This window comes from Citrus sinensis, chromosome 6 (assembly GCF_022201045.2).
Source record: "Citrus sinensis cultivar Valencia sweet orange chromosome 6, DVS_A1.0, whole genome shotgun sequence".
Classification (NCBI taxonomy): Eukaryota; Viridiplantae; Streptophyta; class Magnoliopsida; order Sapindales; family Rutaceae; genus Citrus; species Citrus sinensis.
This window is the reverse complement of record NC_068561.1, coordinates 22,649,231-22,665,501: the sequence shown is the minus strand read 5'-3', so window position 1 is coordinate 22,665,501 and position 16,271 is coordinate 22,649,231. Positions and strand designations below refer to the sequence as shown.

Genomic DNA, 16,271 nt, shown 5'->3' with positions numbered 1-16,271 from the left:
ATGTATTTAATGGCGTGCTTTGTAATCGTTTGGTTGTCATTACATATCGGTATGATATAGGGCTGTAGCACATTCTTAACTTTTGAAATAATGTCGCATCAACTGTATAGAGGGTAAAAAGTTATGGATTTAGTTTAATAATTGGCTCAATAATTAAAGTAACTATAAAAGATGATAACCCTATGACAAAATGCTACCATGCCTCAAAGAACATGAAAAAGACGGAAATGAACATGTGTTAACCTTGAGATTGATATTCTAATTTAAGAATTTATTCATAATATATAGTTATTGTTATTGTAATTTTTTAATAGTTATATTAAAATTTTAATTTATTTAGACAGTGGTGGATCATGATGACCAATGGATTCAGGGCGATTGCGGTCTCTTTGTTAATATAAGCAAGATAAAATGATGGAGTGTCATGTTAATATAAGCAAGATAAGCCATAGCTTTTATACTAAGTTGGAGTTTTAAGCTAACACCGTTACATGTTCACATATTTATATACAAAAATTTTATGGGGAAAAAATCTTTTGAGTAGATGATTATTTTGGGATAATACACGTTAATAGATTGGGAAATCCAAACAAAATCCACTCTCACAAACTATTGGTTGTGATGTTTGGCTTTTGTTTGCTTCTACAGCACACTTTCCGAATTTCATTAGAAAATTGTCATTCAACGAGATATGGTATCACCAATTCATTTGCTATCTTATTTCATGATGATTAATGCTAAAATTATAAAATACCATTCATACGAGCTGACGTGACATATGAAAATAACTAATTTATATAAAGAAATTATTAATTTAACATTGCTGTATTACGATTCCAAATTTATCATAATAAAGATTAATAAGTCAGATTATGGACGGACGTGTCCTTTTCTAGATTCTTCAATATTTGTGGATCATTGACTTCTAGGCTCTGTTTAAGCCAGCGGTGAGACCAATGGAAAGTGAAATAATCAAGGGAAAATATCCACCGTCCACCTATTTTTTACACATTTTTCAAAAATACACAATTCCTTCATTTTTTAGCTGGAATCCACCTAAAGTTACATTTTTTTTCACTTTTCCACTTCCGTTTGGAATCCGTTAAGAAAACTAACGGAAACTTAATAAAATGACCATTTTACCCCCAAAACGAAAATTACAATTTCACCTTAAAAAATACCAAAAATAATAAGATTTAATGATGAATATCATTATTGGTACTTTAATGAAGTACAAAAAAATCTTAACTACTAGAGATTATAACTCAATTAATAATAAAACTCTACTTATCTTAAATTCAATTGATGATTTGTGAGATTGGGCTATTTTTAATACTACTGTTATAATTTAGCATTCTAATTACAGATATATTTAAAAAAAAAACATGCATTTGATGGTTATGGAATTAATTTATTTATTGACCGATGGGGAAAATAATTAGATTTAATCTAATTATTTTTTGTAATTTTTAAGGTGAAATTATAATTTTCGTTTTGGGGGTAAAATGGTCATTTTTTAAAATTTTCGTTAGTTTTCTTAACGGATTCCAAACGGAAGTGGAAAAGTGAAAAAAAATGTAACTTTGGGTGGATTCCAGCCAAAAAATGAAGGAATTGTGTATTTTTGAAAAAGGTGTAAAAAATAGGTGGACGGTGGATATTTTCCCAATAATTAATTTTGAAAATCAATTTATCGTTGCTTTCCATAATACAGTATGAAAATCTATCATTTTTTTTTTGTGGGTATAATGAACTAATTTGAAAATTGAAAATCAATTTTGAAAAAAGATAAAGCTTTACTACAAATCTAAGCAAAAGAATCACAATTTTCCAGATGATTTCGAAAATTTTATTTTGAAAAATTCGTGTCAATTTTTTTTTTCATTCCATACGCATGCTAACTAATTAATTTGGCACTATTCTATTTTTCGTTTACTCGAGAGATGTATAGATTAGTTTATGTGCCACTGCAAGTTCACTTTCCATGTCAAACAATGATCCACAAAATTTTTAACATTAACTCTGCACATAATTTGGATATAATAATTTAGAATAAATTTTGAGTAGAGTTTATAAGGTATGTGAACTTTTTTTTTTAAATCTCAAATTTGAATAGTTAAATAATTTTGAATGTATGAATTGGTGTCATATCATATATTTAATTTTTACTCAAGAAAATTAATGTTTTGACATGTTATATGTGCCCGTATAGCTCAATATGGGCCGTAAATAAATAAAACTTATAAGTGCATTTTTAGATATCACTAGTCGATAAACTAATTGGGATAATTGTATTTTTTAATAGAAAATGATTATTTAGATAGTGTTTGTTTTTTGATAAGAAATTTGAATATTTGAAAAGAGAGAGGGCCTACTGACAGAGGCCAACTTAATTTTTAACCTCCACCCTCCTGAAATTCGAACCCTAAAGGAAAAAGAAAATAATAGAAGTTACAGCCTCAATGTTTTTACTATAATCAATTTTCGTGATCTTTATATATATAAACAAAACAAATTAACTTTTAACTGATTGTATTTTTTTTTTTCTCTTTTTCCTCTTATGTATATGTATGATTTGTTGTCTTCGCAGTACAATACTTGGAGTGAAAACAGGTGTGATTTGTTATAAGCTTTTTCAATTTCAAAATTAAGTTCAGTACTTTCTTTCTTTTTCTATAAATAATTAGAAGAAGAAGAGCAATATTGGGAAAACATAAATAACTCTGTGCTCAATGTTTGTATGTTTTTTCTTCACAACAACTTCTTAATTCTTATCCACGGATCATGGATCACGTTCATGATAATAATAAAAAAGAGGAGAATGACATTTTCTCTATAAAGTCTCTGAATTTTTATCACTTACTCTTATTATTTTCATAATGTATCAACCGTTATCCTTCTTATATAAAAATTTTCACACAAAATTAAAAAAAATCTCAAACACAATTTTTTTTTCCTCTTTTTGGCTAAAAGCTTGATGTCAAGGAGATAACATTGTAATATAAAAATTATACATAAGAGTAAGTGATGAAACCCAAAAACTGTAAGGGTAGAGTGTCAGTCTCCTTTAAGCATATGGATGAAAATTTTTATTCATATAACAGGTGGCGGCGGGGCTTTTATGTTGTCAGTGGTGGTAGGTGGTGGTGGTGCTTTGATGTTGTCGACGGCGACGATAGGCGGCGGGGGTGCTTTGATGTGGTCGATGATGTGGGGATTTCGAGCCTCAGAGTTCATGAGATGAGCTAAAAGGATGATGATGAAAAATGTTAGAGACAGCCTCGATTTATATGCCGTGACTCTTGACACCTGAAGTTAGGATAAGCCCAAATAAGTGTAACATGTTAATCTATTTATATAACACAATACATAAAACTTAATAGACAAGAGAATGAAAGAAAATTGGTGCATTTAATGGATTGTCATTTACGTGATACACTTATCTTACGAACAGGTTGTCATATGATCTCCAAAATCTAAAGAAAATAATAACATAATTCTGTATATTGGAGATATTCTTCCTTATAAAAATGGATAGGTTTGGATCTTCTATAATCTGTTTGCATGTTTCCTTAAAAAGTAGAAAAACAAACTCAGATTTCATTTTTGAATTCCTTCTTTCCATGAAAAGATTCCATAAGTTTTCTTTTTTGAGAGAACCTTAAATAGGAAACTTTCAAAAATCTATATCATGTTGGTGTTGTCAAAGTATTTGGCTGCAGCTTCTAGAAGCTACATCTAGAAGCGTTGATGCAGCAAATGTTGAAGGGACCGCAAAGGAAGAAAAAAAGAAGGAAGAATGAAGAACGCCAAAATGGAAGAAAGAAAAAAGGTTGGAACACGGCTTTGAAGAAGCCACGAGAAGAATAAAGAAAATATTAAAATAATAGTCAATTTTGGCTATATAAAGGAAGCTCCCCATTTTTGGTTTTTGTATCCAATTCTCGATTTCTCTTCTTTATTCAGAGAGTGTTTCTTTGGGGTGTATTTGGGAATAAGGTGAGAGAAAATTATTTATGAGAGTGTGGTTGTAATAATTTTCCACATAGTGAATATTTTTTCTTTGGTTGTCTTTTTGACAACGGCCGTGGTTTTTCTCCGGATTTGGAGTTTTCCACGTAAATCTTGTGTTGTGTGATTGGTATATTCTCCATTTAATTTTTCTTATTAATTTGTTGCTTGATAAATTGCTTGGAGAGATCTTGGGAGGAAACTCAATTTCCTAACAGTGGTATCAGAGCCATTGATTGAAGTTTTGGTGTCGGGGTACTGTTCACGTATACGATACTGTTCACGTATACGATACTGTTCACGTATACGATACTGTTCACGTATACGGTACTATTCACGTGAAGCAGTGAGAGCCAATCCAAACAGTCCGTGGTGAAAAGTAAAAGCTGATCTGCAAAGCAAATATGTCAGGATTGAAATTTTCAAGTCCGGTGAAATTTGAAATAGAAAAATTCGATGGGAGAATTGACTTTGGCTTGTGGCAAGTTCAAGTCAAAGATGTATTGATTCAATCTGGGTTACACAAGGCATTAAAGGGGAAGTCATCCTCTGCTTCCAGTAGTGGCTCTGGAAAAGCTATTATAAGTGATGAAGATTGGGAAGAATTAGATGATCGAGTTGCAAGTGCCATACGACTGTGTCTAGCAAAGAATGTTCTTGCAAATGTAGGAAAAATTCCTACAGCGAAAGAACTTTGGGAGAAGCTAGAAAAGTTGTATCAGACAAAGAGCATCTCAAATCGATTGTACCTGAATGAGCGATTTCACACACTGCGAATAGCTGAAGGTACAAAAATTTCCGATCACCTCAGTGTTCTCAATGGTATTGTGTCAGAACTAGAAGCCATTGGAGTTAAAATTAAAGATGAGGACAAGGCGCTTAGGTTATTATGGTCACTTCCAACTTTCTACAAACACTTGTTACCTACTTTGATGTACGGGAAGGAGACAATAGATCTTGAAGAAGTTACTAGTACTTTACTCTCAGAAGAAAGAAGACTGAGTGGTGAAAGTACTAAAACTACAGATGTCTCAGCTTTGGCAGTTGTAGGGAATTAGCAAAAAGATAAATCTAAGAAGAAAGGAGTCTGCTGGGGGTGTGGACAATCAGGGCACTTAAAAAGAGATTGTCATAATAGAAATGGAGCAGGATCGACAAGTGGCTCCAGATCAGATACTGATAGTATTGCTAGTGGTAAGTCTCTCATCATCGTGGGAGACGATGATCCCTTGTAAAATAGATGATGATGACATCCTCATGATATACCGCTAGTACCATGAAAATTGATGTTTTACTACTAGCGGGTCCACAAGATTTACACACAAGGCATAGTTGGCGTTGATGCAGGGTGTGTGGTGGAATTTATGTCGATGGCTGATGAATTTCCAGGAAAGCCAACATGGAAGTTGCACCATAAATTTCAGCAGGTTATTTCGACATGTGCCGATGTAAAATTCTTAGAATTGGTAATTAATTCTAAGTGGTATATTCTTTATAGTGGAGTATGATAATTATCTATGGTGAGGATTATGACTACGATGAAAATAATAAACTTGGTGTGAAGATTGATTGGTTCTCAATCAAATATCCAAGTGGGAGAATGTCAAAGTATTTGGCTGCAGCTTCTAGAAGCTACATCTAGAAGCGTTGATGCAGCAAATGTTGAAGGGACCGCCAAGGAAGAAAAAAAGAAGGAAGAACGAAGAACGCCAAAATGGAAGAAAGAAAAAAGGTTGGAACACGGCTTTGAAGAAGCCACGAGAAGAATAAAGAAAATATTAAAATAATAGCCAATTTTGGCTATATAAAGGAAGCTCCCCATTTTTGGTTTTTGTATCCAATTCTCGATTTCTCTTCTTTATTCAGAGAGTGTTTCTTTGGGGTGTATTTGGGAATAAGGTGAGAGAAAATTATTTCTGAGAGTGTGGTTGTAATAATTTTCCACATAGTGAATATTTTTTCTCTGGTTGTCTTTTTGACAATGGCCGTGGTTTTTTTCCGGATTTGGAGTTTTCCACGTAAATCTTGTGTTGTGTGATTGATATATTCTCCATTTAATTTTTCTTATTAATTTGTTGCTTGATAAATTGCTTGGAGAGATCTTGGGAGGAAACTCAATTTCCTAACAGGTGTGTGTATTTTTTTTCCTTTTTCATTTATTCTTAGCATTAATATGATTAGTCTAGTATAAATAAATGTTATGTGGTAAGATCTTATTTGATGAGTGTACAAAGGATACAGTATGTTGGTCTTACTTAGCACTAAAATGTTATTATTACTGAGAGTATGAGAACTAACTAAAAAGATTTTACACGTACTTTAAATTTTCTTACTCATTTTCTTTTTAAAGATAACAGAAAATTAATTAAATGCAATTAAAAATTACAATTGAGTTCGGTGGGAATCTCCTCCAACCAAACTATATAATTCTGAAAATAGGAGTGACTGCAACATTTTAATTAACTTGGGGTTTATTAAACAACAATAGAGTAAAAATTATACCGCATATCACCTATTCATAAACCTGTGTATAATTTGTCATACAAATTTCGAATATATGTTATTTATATGATGAGAATATGGGCGAAAGTTTATACATTTTTTTCACTCCCGAATAGAGTTGTAGAAATATAACAATACATCATTTATTTTATGAATATGTAGACGACATGTCATATTTATATATATATATCATAAATGTTTACGAAATGTCATCTATACGATGACGTTATATCGACATGTAATCCATCAAAAGCCGAAGAATTATTTTCTCTCATTTGCACTTTTTGAACCGAAAATAAACTGTATACCAATCATTGGTTGAGTGATGAGCAACTTGCCGCTTCATTCTTCTTGGGTCTCCGCTAACAATTAAAGGGTACTTCAAGGAGCTGATAATGAAAAAAAACTATGTACTTGTTTTCAAATACATAAAAATTCAGGGTCGGTGGAGAGGATTCACGATGCACGTTCATTGAAAGAGCAAATTTCATGTTTCAAGTTTCTTCTACACGACAAAAGTAAAGTAAGCCCCTCCGCTGTCTCTCTCTCTCTCTCTTTCTCTCTTCAAACCCGCATTTCCCGTTCCATTCAAACGTTCAAATCATAACGGTAGCAAAACAAGAAACCCTAACTGTTTCAGTATCAGAAAGCACTTTCAGCCATGGAACTGAAACAGGACCAGGACTGGCAAGAATGCGACCAAGAGCAAGAAGAAGGCTCACAATCTTCAAATGAAACTTATATGCTTGGCTTTGTAATTGCCAATATAGTGGGTCTCCAGTACTACTCGGGCACAATCAGCGGCAGAGAAATGGTGGGACTGGTCCGTGAACCCTTAAATCCTTATGACAGCAACGCTGTCAAAGTGTTAAATACGAGAACTGATCAAGTGGGCCACATTGAACGGTCAGTAGCTGCGGTTTTAGCCCCTTTAATTGATAGTGGTATGATTTTAGTTGAGGGTATTGTTCCTAATACTCGTAGTAAAGGTAATAGGTTTAAAATTCCATGTCAAGTTCATATTTTTACTAGGTTAGAGATGTTTAGTATTGTTAAGGATGTGATTTTGGAAGGTGGGTTGCAGTTAATTTCTGGCAATGATGTGTCATTTGGATTGTCGGAGGCGATGGTGGTGAAGGAGAGGAAAGGAGAGAGAGGTGTTAAGAGTGTGGATGAGATATTCAAGTTGGTTGATAAGAATGTGAAGAAAAAGGCCAAAATGGAGGCTATGGAGCCGCCTAAAGAGGTTATAAAGTCTGAGCTTTTTGTGCATCAGAAGGAGGGATTGGGGTGGTTGGTACGCAGGGAGAATTCGGAGGAGTTGCCTCCTTTTTGGGAGGAGAAAGGTGGGGGGTTTGTCAATGTGTTGACAAATTATCACACTGATAAACGGCCAGAGCCTTTGAGGGGTGGTATTTTTGCTGATGATATGGGATTGGGTAAGACCCTCACGTTACTTTCTTTGATTGCTCTTGATAAATGTGCTGGTGTTGCTCCTGGTTTGACAGATACTAATAGTTTGGATTTAAATGAAGCTGAGGATGAGGAGATGAGTGCTTCAAGTTCTAAGAAGCGTAAGAGAGGTAAAATGAGTAACAAGGGTAGTGCAAGGGGGAAAAAACATAAAACTGTGAATACTAAGATGGATGATAATGTGAAGGGAAAGTCTGTTGGTATGTTAAATAATTCTTCTAGCTTTAGGGGTAAGAAGATTACATTAATTGTCTGCCCCCCTTCTGTGTTTTCTACGTGGATAACACAGCTAGAAGAGCACACGGTGCCAGGAATGTTGAAGACATATATGTATTATGGAGATCGGACTCAAGATGTTGACGAGCTTGAGATGTATGATTTGGTGTTGACAACTTATAGTACTTTGGCTATTGAAGAATCTTGGTTAGAGTCCCCTGTGAAGAAGATCGAGTGGTGGCGAGTAATTTTGGATGAGGCTCATGTGATTAAGAATGCAAATGCTCAACAGAGTCGGACAGTCACTAATTTGAATGCTAAGAGGAGGTGGGTTGTTACAGGTACACCTATCCAAAATGGCTCATTTGATTTGTTCTCACTGATGGCTTTTTTGCAATTTGAGCCATTTTCTGTTAAGAGCTATTGGCAAAGCTTGATACAACGTCCTCTCGCTCAGGGTAATAGGAAGGGGCTTTCACGTCTTCAGGTATTGTTATATCATTCTTAGACTTCCTAGCATTGTGTAACTTCTTATCCATATTGTTTAATGCAACTTACTATTCTTTCAGGTTCTAATGTCAACCATTTCTTTAAGGAGAACAAAGGACAAGGGTTTGATTGGATTGCAACCAAAAACAATAGAGAAATATTATGTTGAACTTTCTTTGGAAGAACGCAAACTGTATGATGAGCTGGAAGGAAAAGCCAAGGGTGTTGTCCAGGACTATATAAATGCTGGTAGTCTTATGCGCAACTATTCAACCGTACTTAGCATACTCTTACGACTTCGCCAGATCTGTACAAATTTGGCTTTGTGCCCATCAGATGTGAGGTCAATAATTCCTTCTAACACTATTGAAGGTATTGGAAAATCAATTTAGTTCCTCCTTTTTTTTAAATTCTGGCCATATTTGAACTCATCTAATTTTATACATACAGACATTTTGCTTTTCATTCTTTTGAGGACATTTTGATCATTGTTGGATTGTCTGAGAAGCATAAGTGAATTTTTCTTTGGTACCAAATTTTCTACTCACAGCCTGATTTTAATTTCAAGCAGATGTATCCAACAACCCAGACTTGCTGAAAAAGCTGGTTGAAGTGCTACAAGATGGTGAAGATTTTGATTGTCCAATTTGTATCTCCCCGCCATCTGATATCATAATTACTTGTTGTGCTCACATCTTTTGCCGGTCCTGCATCCTGAAAACGCTACAGCACACGAAACCCTGCTGCCCCCTCTGTCGCCATCCTTTATTGCAATCTGACCTGTTCTCATCGCCTCCAGAATCTTCTGACATGGACATTGCTGGAAAGTCTTTGAAAAATTTCACATCTTCAAAAGTGTCTGCTCTATTGACACTTCTCCTTCAATTAAGGGATAAAAAACCGACTACAAAATCAGTTGTATTTTCGCAGTTTCGTAAAATGTTGATATTACTTGAGGAGCCATTGCAAGCAGCTGGCTTCAAGTTACTGCGCTTAGATGGTTCAATGAATGCCAAAAAGAGAGCTCAAGTAATTGAAGAATTTGGAAATCCTGGACCTGGTGGACCAACTGTTTTGCTTGCAAGTCTTAAGGCTTCAGGTGCAGGTGTCAACCTTACAGCTGCCTCTAGAGTGTTCTTGTTGGAGCCATGGTGGAACCCAGCCGTTGAGGAACAGGCTATGGATAGGGTGCACTGGATTGGTCAGAAGGAGGATGTAAAGATTGTGAGGCTGATTGTTCAAAACAGCATTGAAGAGAGGATACTAGAGTTGCAGGACAGGAAGAAGAAACTGGCAAGGGAAGCATTTAGGAGGAAGGGAAAGGATCAGAGGGAGGTCAGCACAGATGATCTGCGCATTCTCATGTCATTGTGAATCACCTGCGGCATATGTTTTTGCATCACATTAGAGTTGCCGCATACGGGTATTTGCACATTTTGTATCGTGCAACTCTCTCTTTTGGGTGTAAATAGAAGGGCATGCAATAGGCAAACTGAGGCATAGTCTGCCTAGTGAAATGTTTCCGGTAGAACTTTGGATAGTAAAGGAAAAGGGGTTTACTTGCAAACTCCTCTTTTTTGTATAGAAAACGCATTGGGGAATGCTTGTAATATTTGCTGGCACATAGGTTTTTGCTGGGAATTATTTGTTGGTCTGCTGATAATTTAAACCAAAAATTAGCAAACAAGTGGCGCTGTGTTTTTTCTTTTATGATTCGGAAACTTGTTTGATATCTGCTTTTGAAATGATACCAAATCCTACACAAAATTACAACTGAGGTTCTGTTCTACAAAATAGCTGGGATAGGTTAAGAGCGACTCTGCATGTTGACGTTGAATTTTGCTTAGAAACTGTCGCCAACTAGCTAAATCCTTGATTCGCCGATCAGCCAAGACCAAGAGAGGATCAGAAATTTCAATTTCATTAGATATCAGATTTTCCTAGCAATGCATTAATTTACATTTAATAAGTGGCACAAGCCAATAAGAATAACACGTTAATGGAGTTTAGACTAGATTACTCAGGGATAAGTACAAAATTTTCCATTCAATAACTGTCATTCCAATTAAGGACCAGCATTTCCCTCTAGGAAACTCTCCAGAATCCATCGATTTGATTCGCCACATGCACTTGAACTAACCTAATGTTAAAAGACACTCTTACACCAGACCCTGCTACTTCACATAAGAGTACAGCAAAAGAACTATTTGAATGCTGAAATACCACTTCTAAGTTCACACCAGTCTCCCAGACATCTAGAAAAATCAGATAGAACACATCAAGTAATGTATTTTTCCTGTTGCTCTTGAAGAAGCTTTGCAGAAGACTTGGCATCCAGATAAAGTGCTTTCACCTCCTCCACATCTGCCTGTAGATCATAAAATAAGAAAACATGAAATGCTGAGATACTTTGTACCAAAAAGCATCTATTAGGGTTTCCTATAGTTTATTAAACACACTATGGGTTTTCCAGACTTTTAACTACCTTGCAAATGCTGTCTCGCCCATTCATTTTCGCCACAACGCTGGCAGGATATAAAAGTTGTACTGCATGCCTGAAAAAACAAAAGATATGTGATTATCCATATGAGATGAAGCCCAAAAGCAAATAGAGATTTTTAACCAAACCTTAGGGAAGTGTCTCTTGCAATTTCTCCCAGGTGGGCCAGACTCTCTTCATCTAAAACAATTTCCTCAACCTGTGCCCGAATTGCCAAAATCTGGCAAAGCAACAAGGAAGAGCAGTTGGCATTTCACAATCCAGGAATAAAACCATAGCCAATAAAAACATAAACTGGCTAAAACCTGAATCATCTCAGCAGGACCATAAATTTGTGTCCGGATAATCACCAAGCGGTCCAACAAGTCCAGAGGTATGCCATGAGGACTATTCATATCCGTCCCTCTGCATTGCAGTAAATAAATGTTCAGATCAAAACATGCTAGTGGATGTCTTAAATGCACAGAAAAACCCTACTAATTTGCAATTTCAAAGTGAGGCATTCAGCTTAATACTATGTATTAAGGATTGCAACATTATTTTAGTTTACTTTCTTAAATATAAGGAAATGAAAACATAAAACAAAAACTATTAATTCACATCATAAAAAAAGAGTCCATAATTTGGATTATTGGAGATGACCGAGATGTTCAGCAATTGAATATACAAAAGCAGATGTGCAAATTTTCATGCCTACATCGATATTCAACCTAAGTAATAGATATGCTGCCATACCTGTCCTAAGCATTTGATCATAAAACTTCAATTAAGTGGCTAAAATGAACCAAATTATTACTCAGCTTGTGCATATATAATGGAGAACACGAGACAACAGCTATTCTTCAATAAAAGCTTCACCAATATGATCCATATATTCAAACCAATTACTAGCTTCTCAGAAGCAACAAGAATCAAAATTTGATATGGTAGAGGGAAGACCCGTGCAACCAAAATCGAACAGTTCTCTAATTAAACTAGGGAAGACCACACATGTTCATGTTTTTCGGATTCATTTTGCCCATTTATGTATACCCAAAGGAAATAGTGGTTTACCTAATCAACGCACTAATGGACTCATCCAGTTTGAGGTCTGAACATATCGTGGTTTAAGAAATTCAAGTTCCGTATCGCTTTGATTGATTTGGGTGGATGCTGGTCCGCGACTAAAGTTTATTTTGTCCATCATTTATTATTTATTAATATTAACACTCATAGTTTCTTATTAAAAGAACTAAATTCATAGTTTCTTATTAAAAGAACTAAATTCATACTTTTAATCTTCACAAGAGCTTCGTACCTTATGTTACATATTCCTCTATTTGTAGCAAAGATTACAATAGGAGATAGTGAGCTTTCTAAAGCACGATTCAGATAGGAAAAGCACTCCATATCCAGCATATGTACCTGCAGATTGAGATTTAAGAAACATACAAGAAGTTGGAATGTATATGGGAAATATAATGGCCTTAAGAGGGACAGACCTCATCAATGAATAAAACTCCAGGAACAAGCTCTGCCGCCCCCTCGTCTATGAACCGATTAACAACCTGGCATCAACATAACTTTTCAGCTAAACAATTTGCTTAAAAGTTTATTGACAATTAAGATTACTTCAGACTAGTTACCTTCTATGCAATTAACTAGGATCATGCCATGCATAATTGCAGGGCTTCTTTGTAACTAATTAAACTAAGGGGAAGGAAGGTAATACCTTATTTATTTCTTGTCGTAACTTGTCAGTAATTTCTGTTTTTCTGGGCTTCATCATTTGACCCATCAAGGACAATATATCTTGCCCACCTTGAGGCCTTGCATTTGCAGCATCTAGATCATGTAGTGTTACATCCTGATGTAAGAAATAAACAAGTCACCATAAAATATAATGAGTTGCATTAAGGATGTTATGATACTCCTGAACCTAGAATGAGCAGAAAATATTAAGCGAGAAATTTCATATAGCTAATTTCTACTGAGGTCTTAACATCCATCAAGCCAGAAACCTTAACATTGCAGGTCTGGAAATGTTCATCTAGAATACTGGAGGACAGACTCCCCCAGAAACAGTTAGCACCTAGGCAACTTGAGCTCAAATAACTTTGATCATTATTCTTCGCAATCCTTTAAAAAGACAGACTACCTTGGTGCCAGCACAATCCAGTCAGTGATTGACTAGAAAAAAAGGCTGACCATTGTTCATTAATACATCAGCCAAAAGAGAAAAACGCACATCCATGGTCTAATACATTGTAATGGCCAATATTTTTATCCTAAAATACAGGCCAATAGTTTTATCCTAAAACACAACACACTATCATAGAAAATACACAACAATTAGACAAACCTGAACTATCTCTTTCTTTTTGTGAACTTCCCCTTTAGGTAGTGGAACATATTCTTCGGCTTCCAGGTCAAACTCAGTAGCAAATGCATCACTTCTTCCCACCCTTTTGACTGCTCCGCTATTTGCTTCAATATATATAACATCTCCAACAGCTACCTGCAAGAGATCAAATTAAAATAAGACCCAGAGACACATTTGCAGTCTCAAGCACGGAAGAGGCCCAGCAGAAAACCAAATGAATGACCGTGTAGGCAAAAGCAAATAAATAACAAGAGCTTACTTTCTCCTTGATCAAGGCATCATAAATAGTAGGGTCCAGCTTCAGTTGCTTGGTTCCTTTGACAGTTTTAAGTCCAATAATTACATGACTAATGCTTTTACCATAGCCACCTGTGATGCTCTCAGTTTCTTCAGGGGAGAGTTCAGTCACCTAAGACATGGATAGAAGCAGGATTTCGGTCCAACTTAAAGATAGCAATAAAGAAGCATGATCACATCAGGCTACTGAGAGAATATAATATCGCTATAGAGCTTACCTCTCCTTCATAGACCTCTTTGTTTTCCTTGATACGTAAACCAATAGCCCGTCGGAAATTTTCCATCAAAATCTCAGTTTTCTTTACTTCTGATGAGTAAACTTCTGAACCAACCATTGGGCAAAATGGAACCTGCCGATAAATAAGAAGATCGCACATTTTTATAAGCATTAATGTATGACAACCACTTATAATAATTTTCCAGAAGTTTATATCTAAGGAGTACCTTGCTCCCAAGCTCCTGACAAATTCCAAGGGCCAAAGCTGTCTTCCCAGTACCAGGAGGACCAGCTAGTAAGAGGGCACGACCAGCCATCTTTTTCTGCCGAATCATATCAACCACTAGACCAGCTGCTTCTCTTGCCTCCACTTGACCCACAAAGCCAGCAGCCAGAGGCACAGCATTTCCATTAGCCTTTAAAAAACAGAGGGTATCAGAAATTTCAGGAAATTTTCCAATTAGTCAATCAGTACACTAATCCATACCTATACTGTCCAAGAAAGTAGTGAAGCAATGCCCAGCATGACTAGATTATTGTCGAGTGTGGGATTAGACTATAATCCCATAAAAAAATTACACATTCAATCCGTAAAGCGTGTTTCCCAGAGCTAGAGGAACTCCCAAAAAAAAAAAGTAAAAAAAAGTACAGAGACAAAACCCTAAACCCTAAAACGCTGTAAGAAGAGACTTTCATAGAAACAAGCCATTAAAGAATGAGATAAATAGAGAGAGAGAACCTCAAGGCCAAGGCCTTTAATGTGAGTGTGAGCAGCGACGCGCTGCTTCTTGGCAGTTGACTGAACTTCTTCAATCTTCATTTTGTCCATCTTCTTCAATATATATACCCCGATGTATATTTATTATTATTATTATTATAATCAACCTTTCTTCTTCGTCTAACTCTCTGTACTTTTGCAGAAGCTGGCTTTAATTTCTAGCCGACTCCTTTTCCATGTACATAGGATACAGCAAGCAGCAAGCCCCGAGAAAAAAGGTTTCAGGAGGGAGGGTGGTCTAGTATGATTTATGAACGGTAATTATCACAGATCTCCCTCGGGGTATCTAGTAATATGATTAACATAAATAGTTTTTTTCCCGTCACAACTCACAACCAATTGAAGTTGGGAAGAAAAATGAAAATTCCAAGTTCCTCCTTCCCAAGAAATAAATGTTAAAAAAAAGGGGTGCCAAAAGAAGTTAACTCCCAAACCCAGAGAAATTTATGAACTCGTATTATTTGCTTCAGGTCTTTTTGCTACAAGCAACGGCGGTCCCCTTGTAGATTTTGGGCCTGCACATTGGCAATCTAACCTCGGCTTTGATCGACATAATACTTCAAATCATGAGTTTTCTCTTTTCCTCTTCTTGCCCCAATTAGAGATGGGCAAAACCCGGGCTTGGCCCAGCCGTCAAGGGCTCGTTCAGGCAGTCCAATGCGCCTAGTTATAAGTTGAAAATTTAAAAGCTCACAAAAGATGGACTTGAATATAAATTAATGAAAAAAGTACTTTATATTTTATAAATAAATTTTTTATTTTATAAATTATGAGCTTTATATTTTAAATTTTATACATTTTATATATTTATATTTTGCGTATTTTACTGTTAGTTTATTATATATTGTATAATCAATTAATCATCTTTAATTTAAATATTCTTGTATTTTTTTTAAACTTTATTGAAAATTTATTTAAGCCCAGGCCCGTGGGCTTCAAGCCCAAACCCAACATGTCTAAGTATGAACAGGCTTTTAGAGGGCTTATGTCGGGCCCAAACTCTTAAATTGTCATCCCACACCCCCACCCCCCTTCCAACCAATTTTTTTCTTTTCCGCTTCAAAATATTTGGATGAGATGAAAAATCTCACCTATTTAAAATGATATTTTTAACCAACTCAACTATGTTTAGAAAGCTATTAATGAGTCTTTGGCAAGATGAAAAAGCCTTGCATTTATAATAATAAGAATAAAAGTTCAAGCCTTCGTAAAAAATATTATAAGGATTAGTTTTAGTTCTCTCTCAATTATCAATATAAACATAAATATAAATGTTCATAATAATTAATGTGAACATAAATATAATTTTGCTAATGTCTTTTTTTTTTTTTTTTTTTAATTGCAATCAATGCATGGAATCGATGATGATCACGTTATCTTCTGTGACTCTTTTGCTCCGGTTATAATGTCTTATAAATTAATACAC

The 16,271-nt window shown here is 35.3% G+C and overlaps 2 protein-coding genes across 2 annotated transcripts; one reads left to right on the top strand and one right to left on the bottom strand.

Annotated features, from left to right (window-relative positions):
- Window positions 1-5,879: 5,879 nt before the first annotated feature.
- LOC102608925 (putative SWI/SNF-related matrix-associated actin-dependent regulator of chromatin subfamily A member 3-like 1) lies at window positions 5,880-10,378 on the top strand. Its single transcript, XM_052443076.1, has 4 exons — window positions 5,880-6,140; window positions 6,954-8,689; window positions 8,772-9,063; window positions 9,263-10,378. Exons 2-4 carry the CDS (start codon window positions 7,175-7,177, stop codon window positions 10,063-10,065), a joined length of 2,610 nt encoding a protein of 869 aa, XP_052299036.1. The 5' UTR covers window positions 5,880-6,140; window positions 6,954-7,174; the 3' UTR covers window positions 10,066-10,378.
- Window positions 10,379-10,680: 302 nt separating this feature from the next.
- On the bottom strand, window positions 10,681-15,112 carry LOC102608634 (ruvB-like protein 1). The gene is made up of 12 exons (XM_006481994.4): window positions 14,807-15,112; window positions 14,295-14,483; window positions 14,069-14,200; window positions 13,813-13,962; window positions 13,533-13,688; window positions 12,903-13,037; window positions 12,673-12,738; window positions 12,489-12,595; window positions 11,497-11,596; window positions 11,320-11,411; window positions 11,177-11,246; window positions 10,681-11,059 (listed from the first exon to the last, which is right to left on the bottom strand). Exons 1-12 carry the CDS (start codon window positions 14,894-14,896, stop codon window positions 10,970-10,972), a joined length of 1,377 nt encoding a protein of 458 aa, XP_006482057.1. The 5' UTR covers window positions 14,897-15,112; the 3' UTR covers window positions 10,681-10,969.
- Window positions 15,113-16,271: the final 1,159 nt, after the last annotated feature.

What these genes read in the sequence shown, in the direction of transcription:
- LOC102608925 (XM_052443076.1), top strand. Translation starts at nt 7,175, where the DNA reads ATGGAACTGAAACAGGACCAGGACTGGCAAGAATGCGACCAAGAGCAA. An exon ending in AGGGGCTTTCACGTCTTCAG is followed by an intron (nt 8,690 to 8,771) that starts GTATTGTTATAT and finishes CTATTCTTTCAG; the next exon opens with GTTCTAATGTCAACCATTTC. An exon ending in TCCTTCTAACACTATTGAAG is followed by an intron (nt 9,064 to 9,262) that starts GTATTGGAAAAT and finishes AATTTCAAGCAG; the next exon opens with ATGTATCCAACAACCCAGAC.
- LOC102608634 (XM_006481994.4), bottom strand. Translation starts at nt 14,896, where the DNA reads ATGGACAAAATGAAGATTGAAGAAGTTCAGTCAACTGCCAAGAAGCAG. An exon ending in GAGTTTTATTCATTGATGAG is followed by an intron (nt 12,596 to 12,672) that starts GTCTGTCCCTCT and finishes CTCAATCTGCAG; the next exon opens with GTACATATGCTGGATATGGA. An exon ending in GGCGAGACAGCATTTGCAAG is followed by an intron (nt 11,060 to 11,176) that starts GTAGTTAAAAGT and finishes TATGATCTACAG; the next exon opens with GCAGATGTGGAGGAGGTGAA.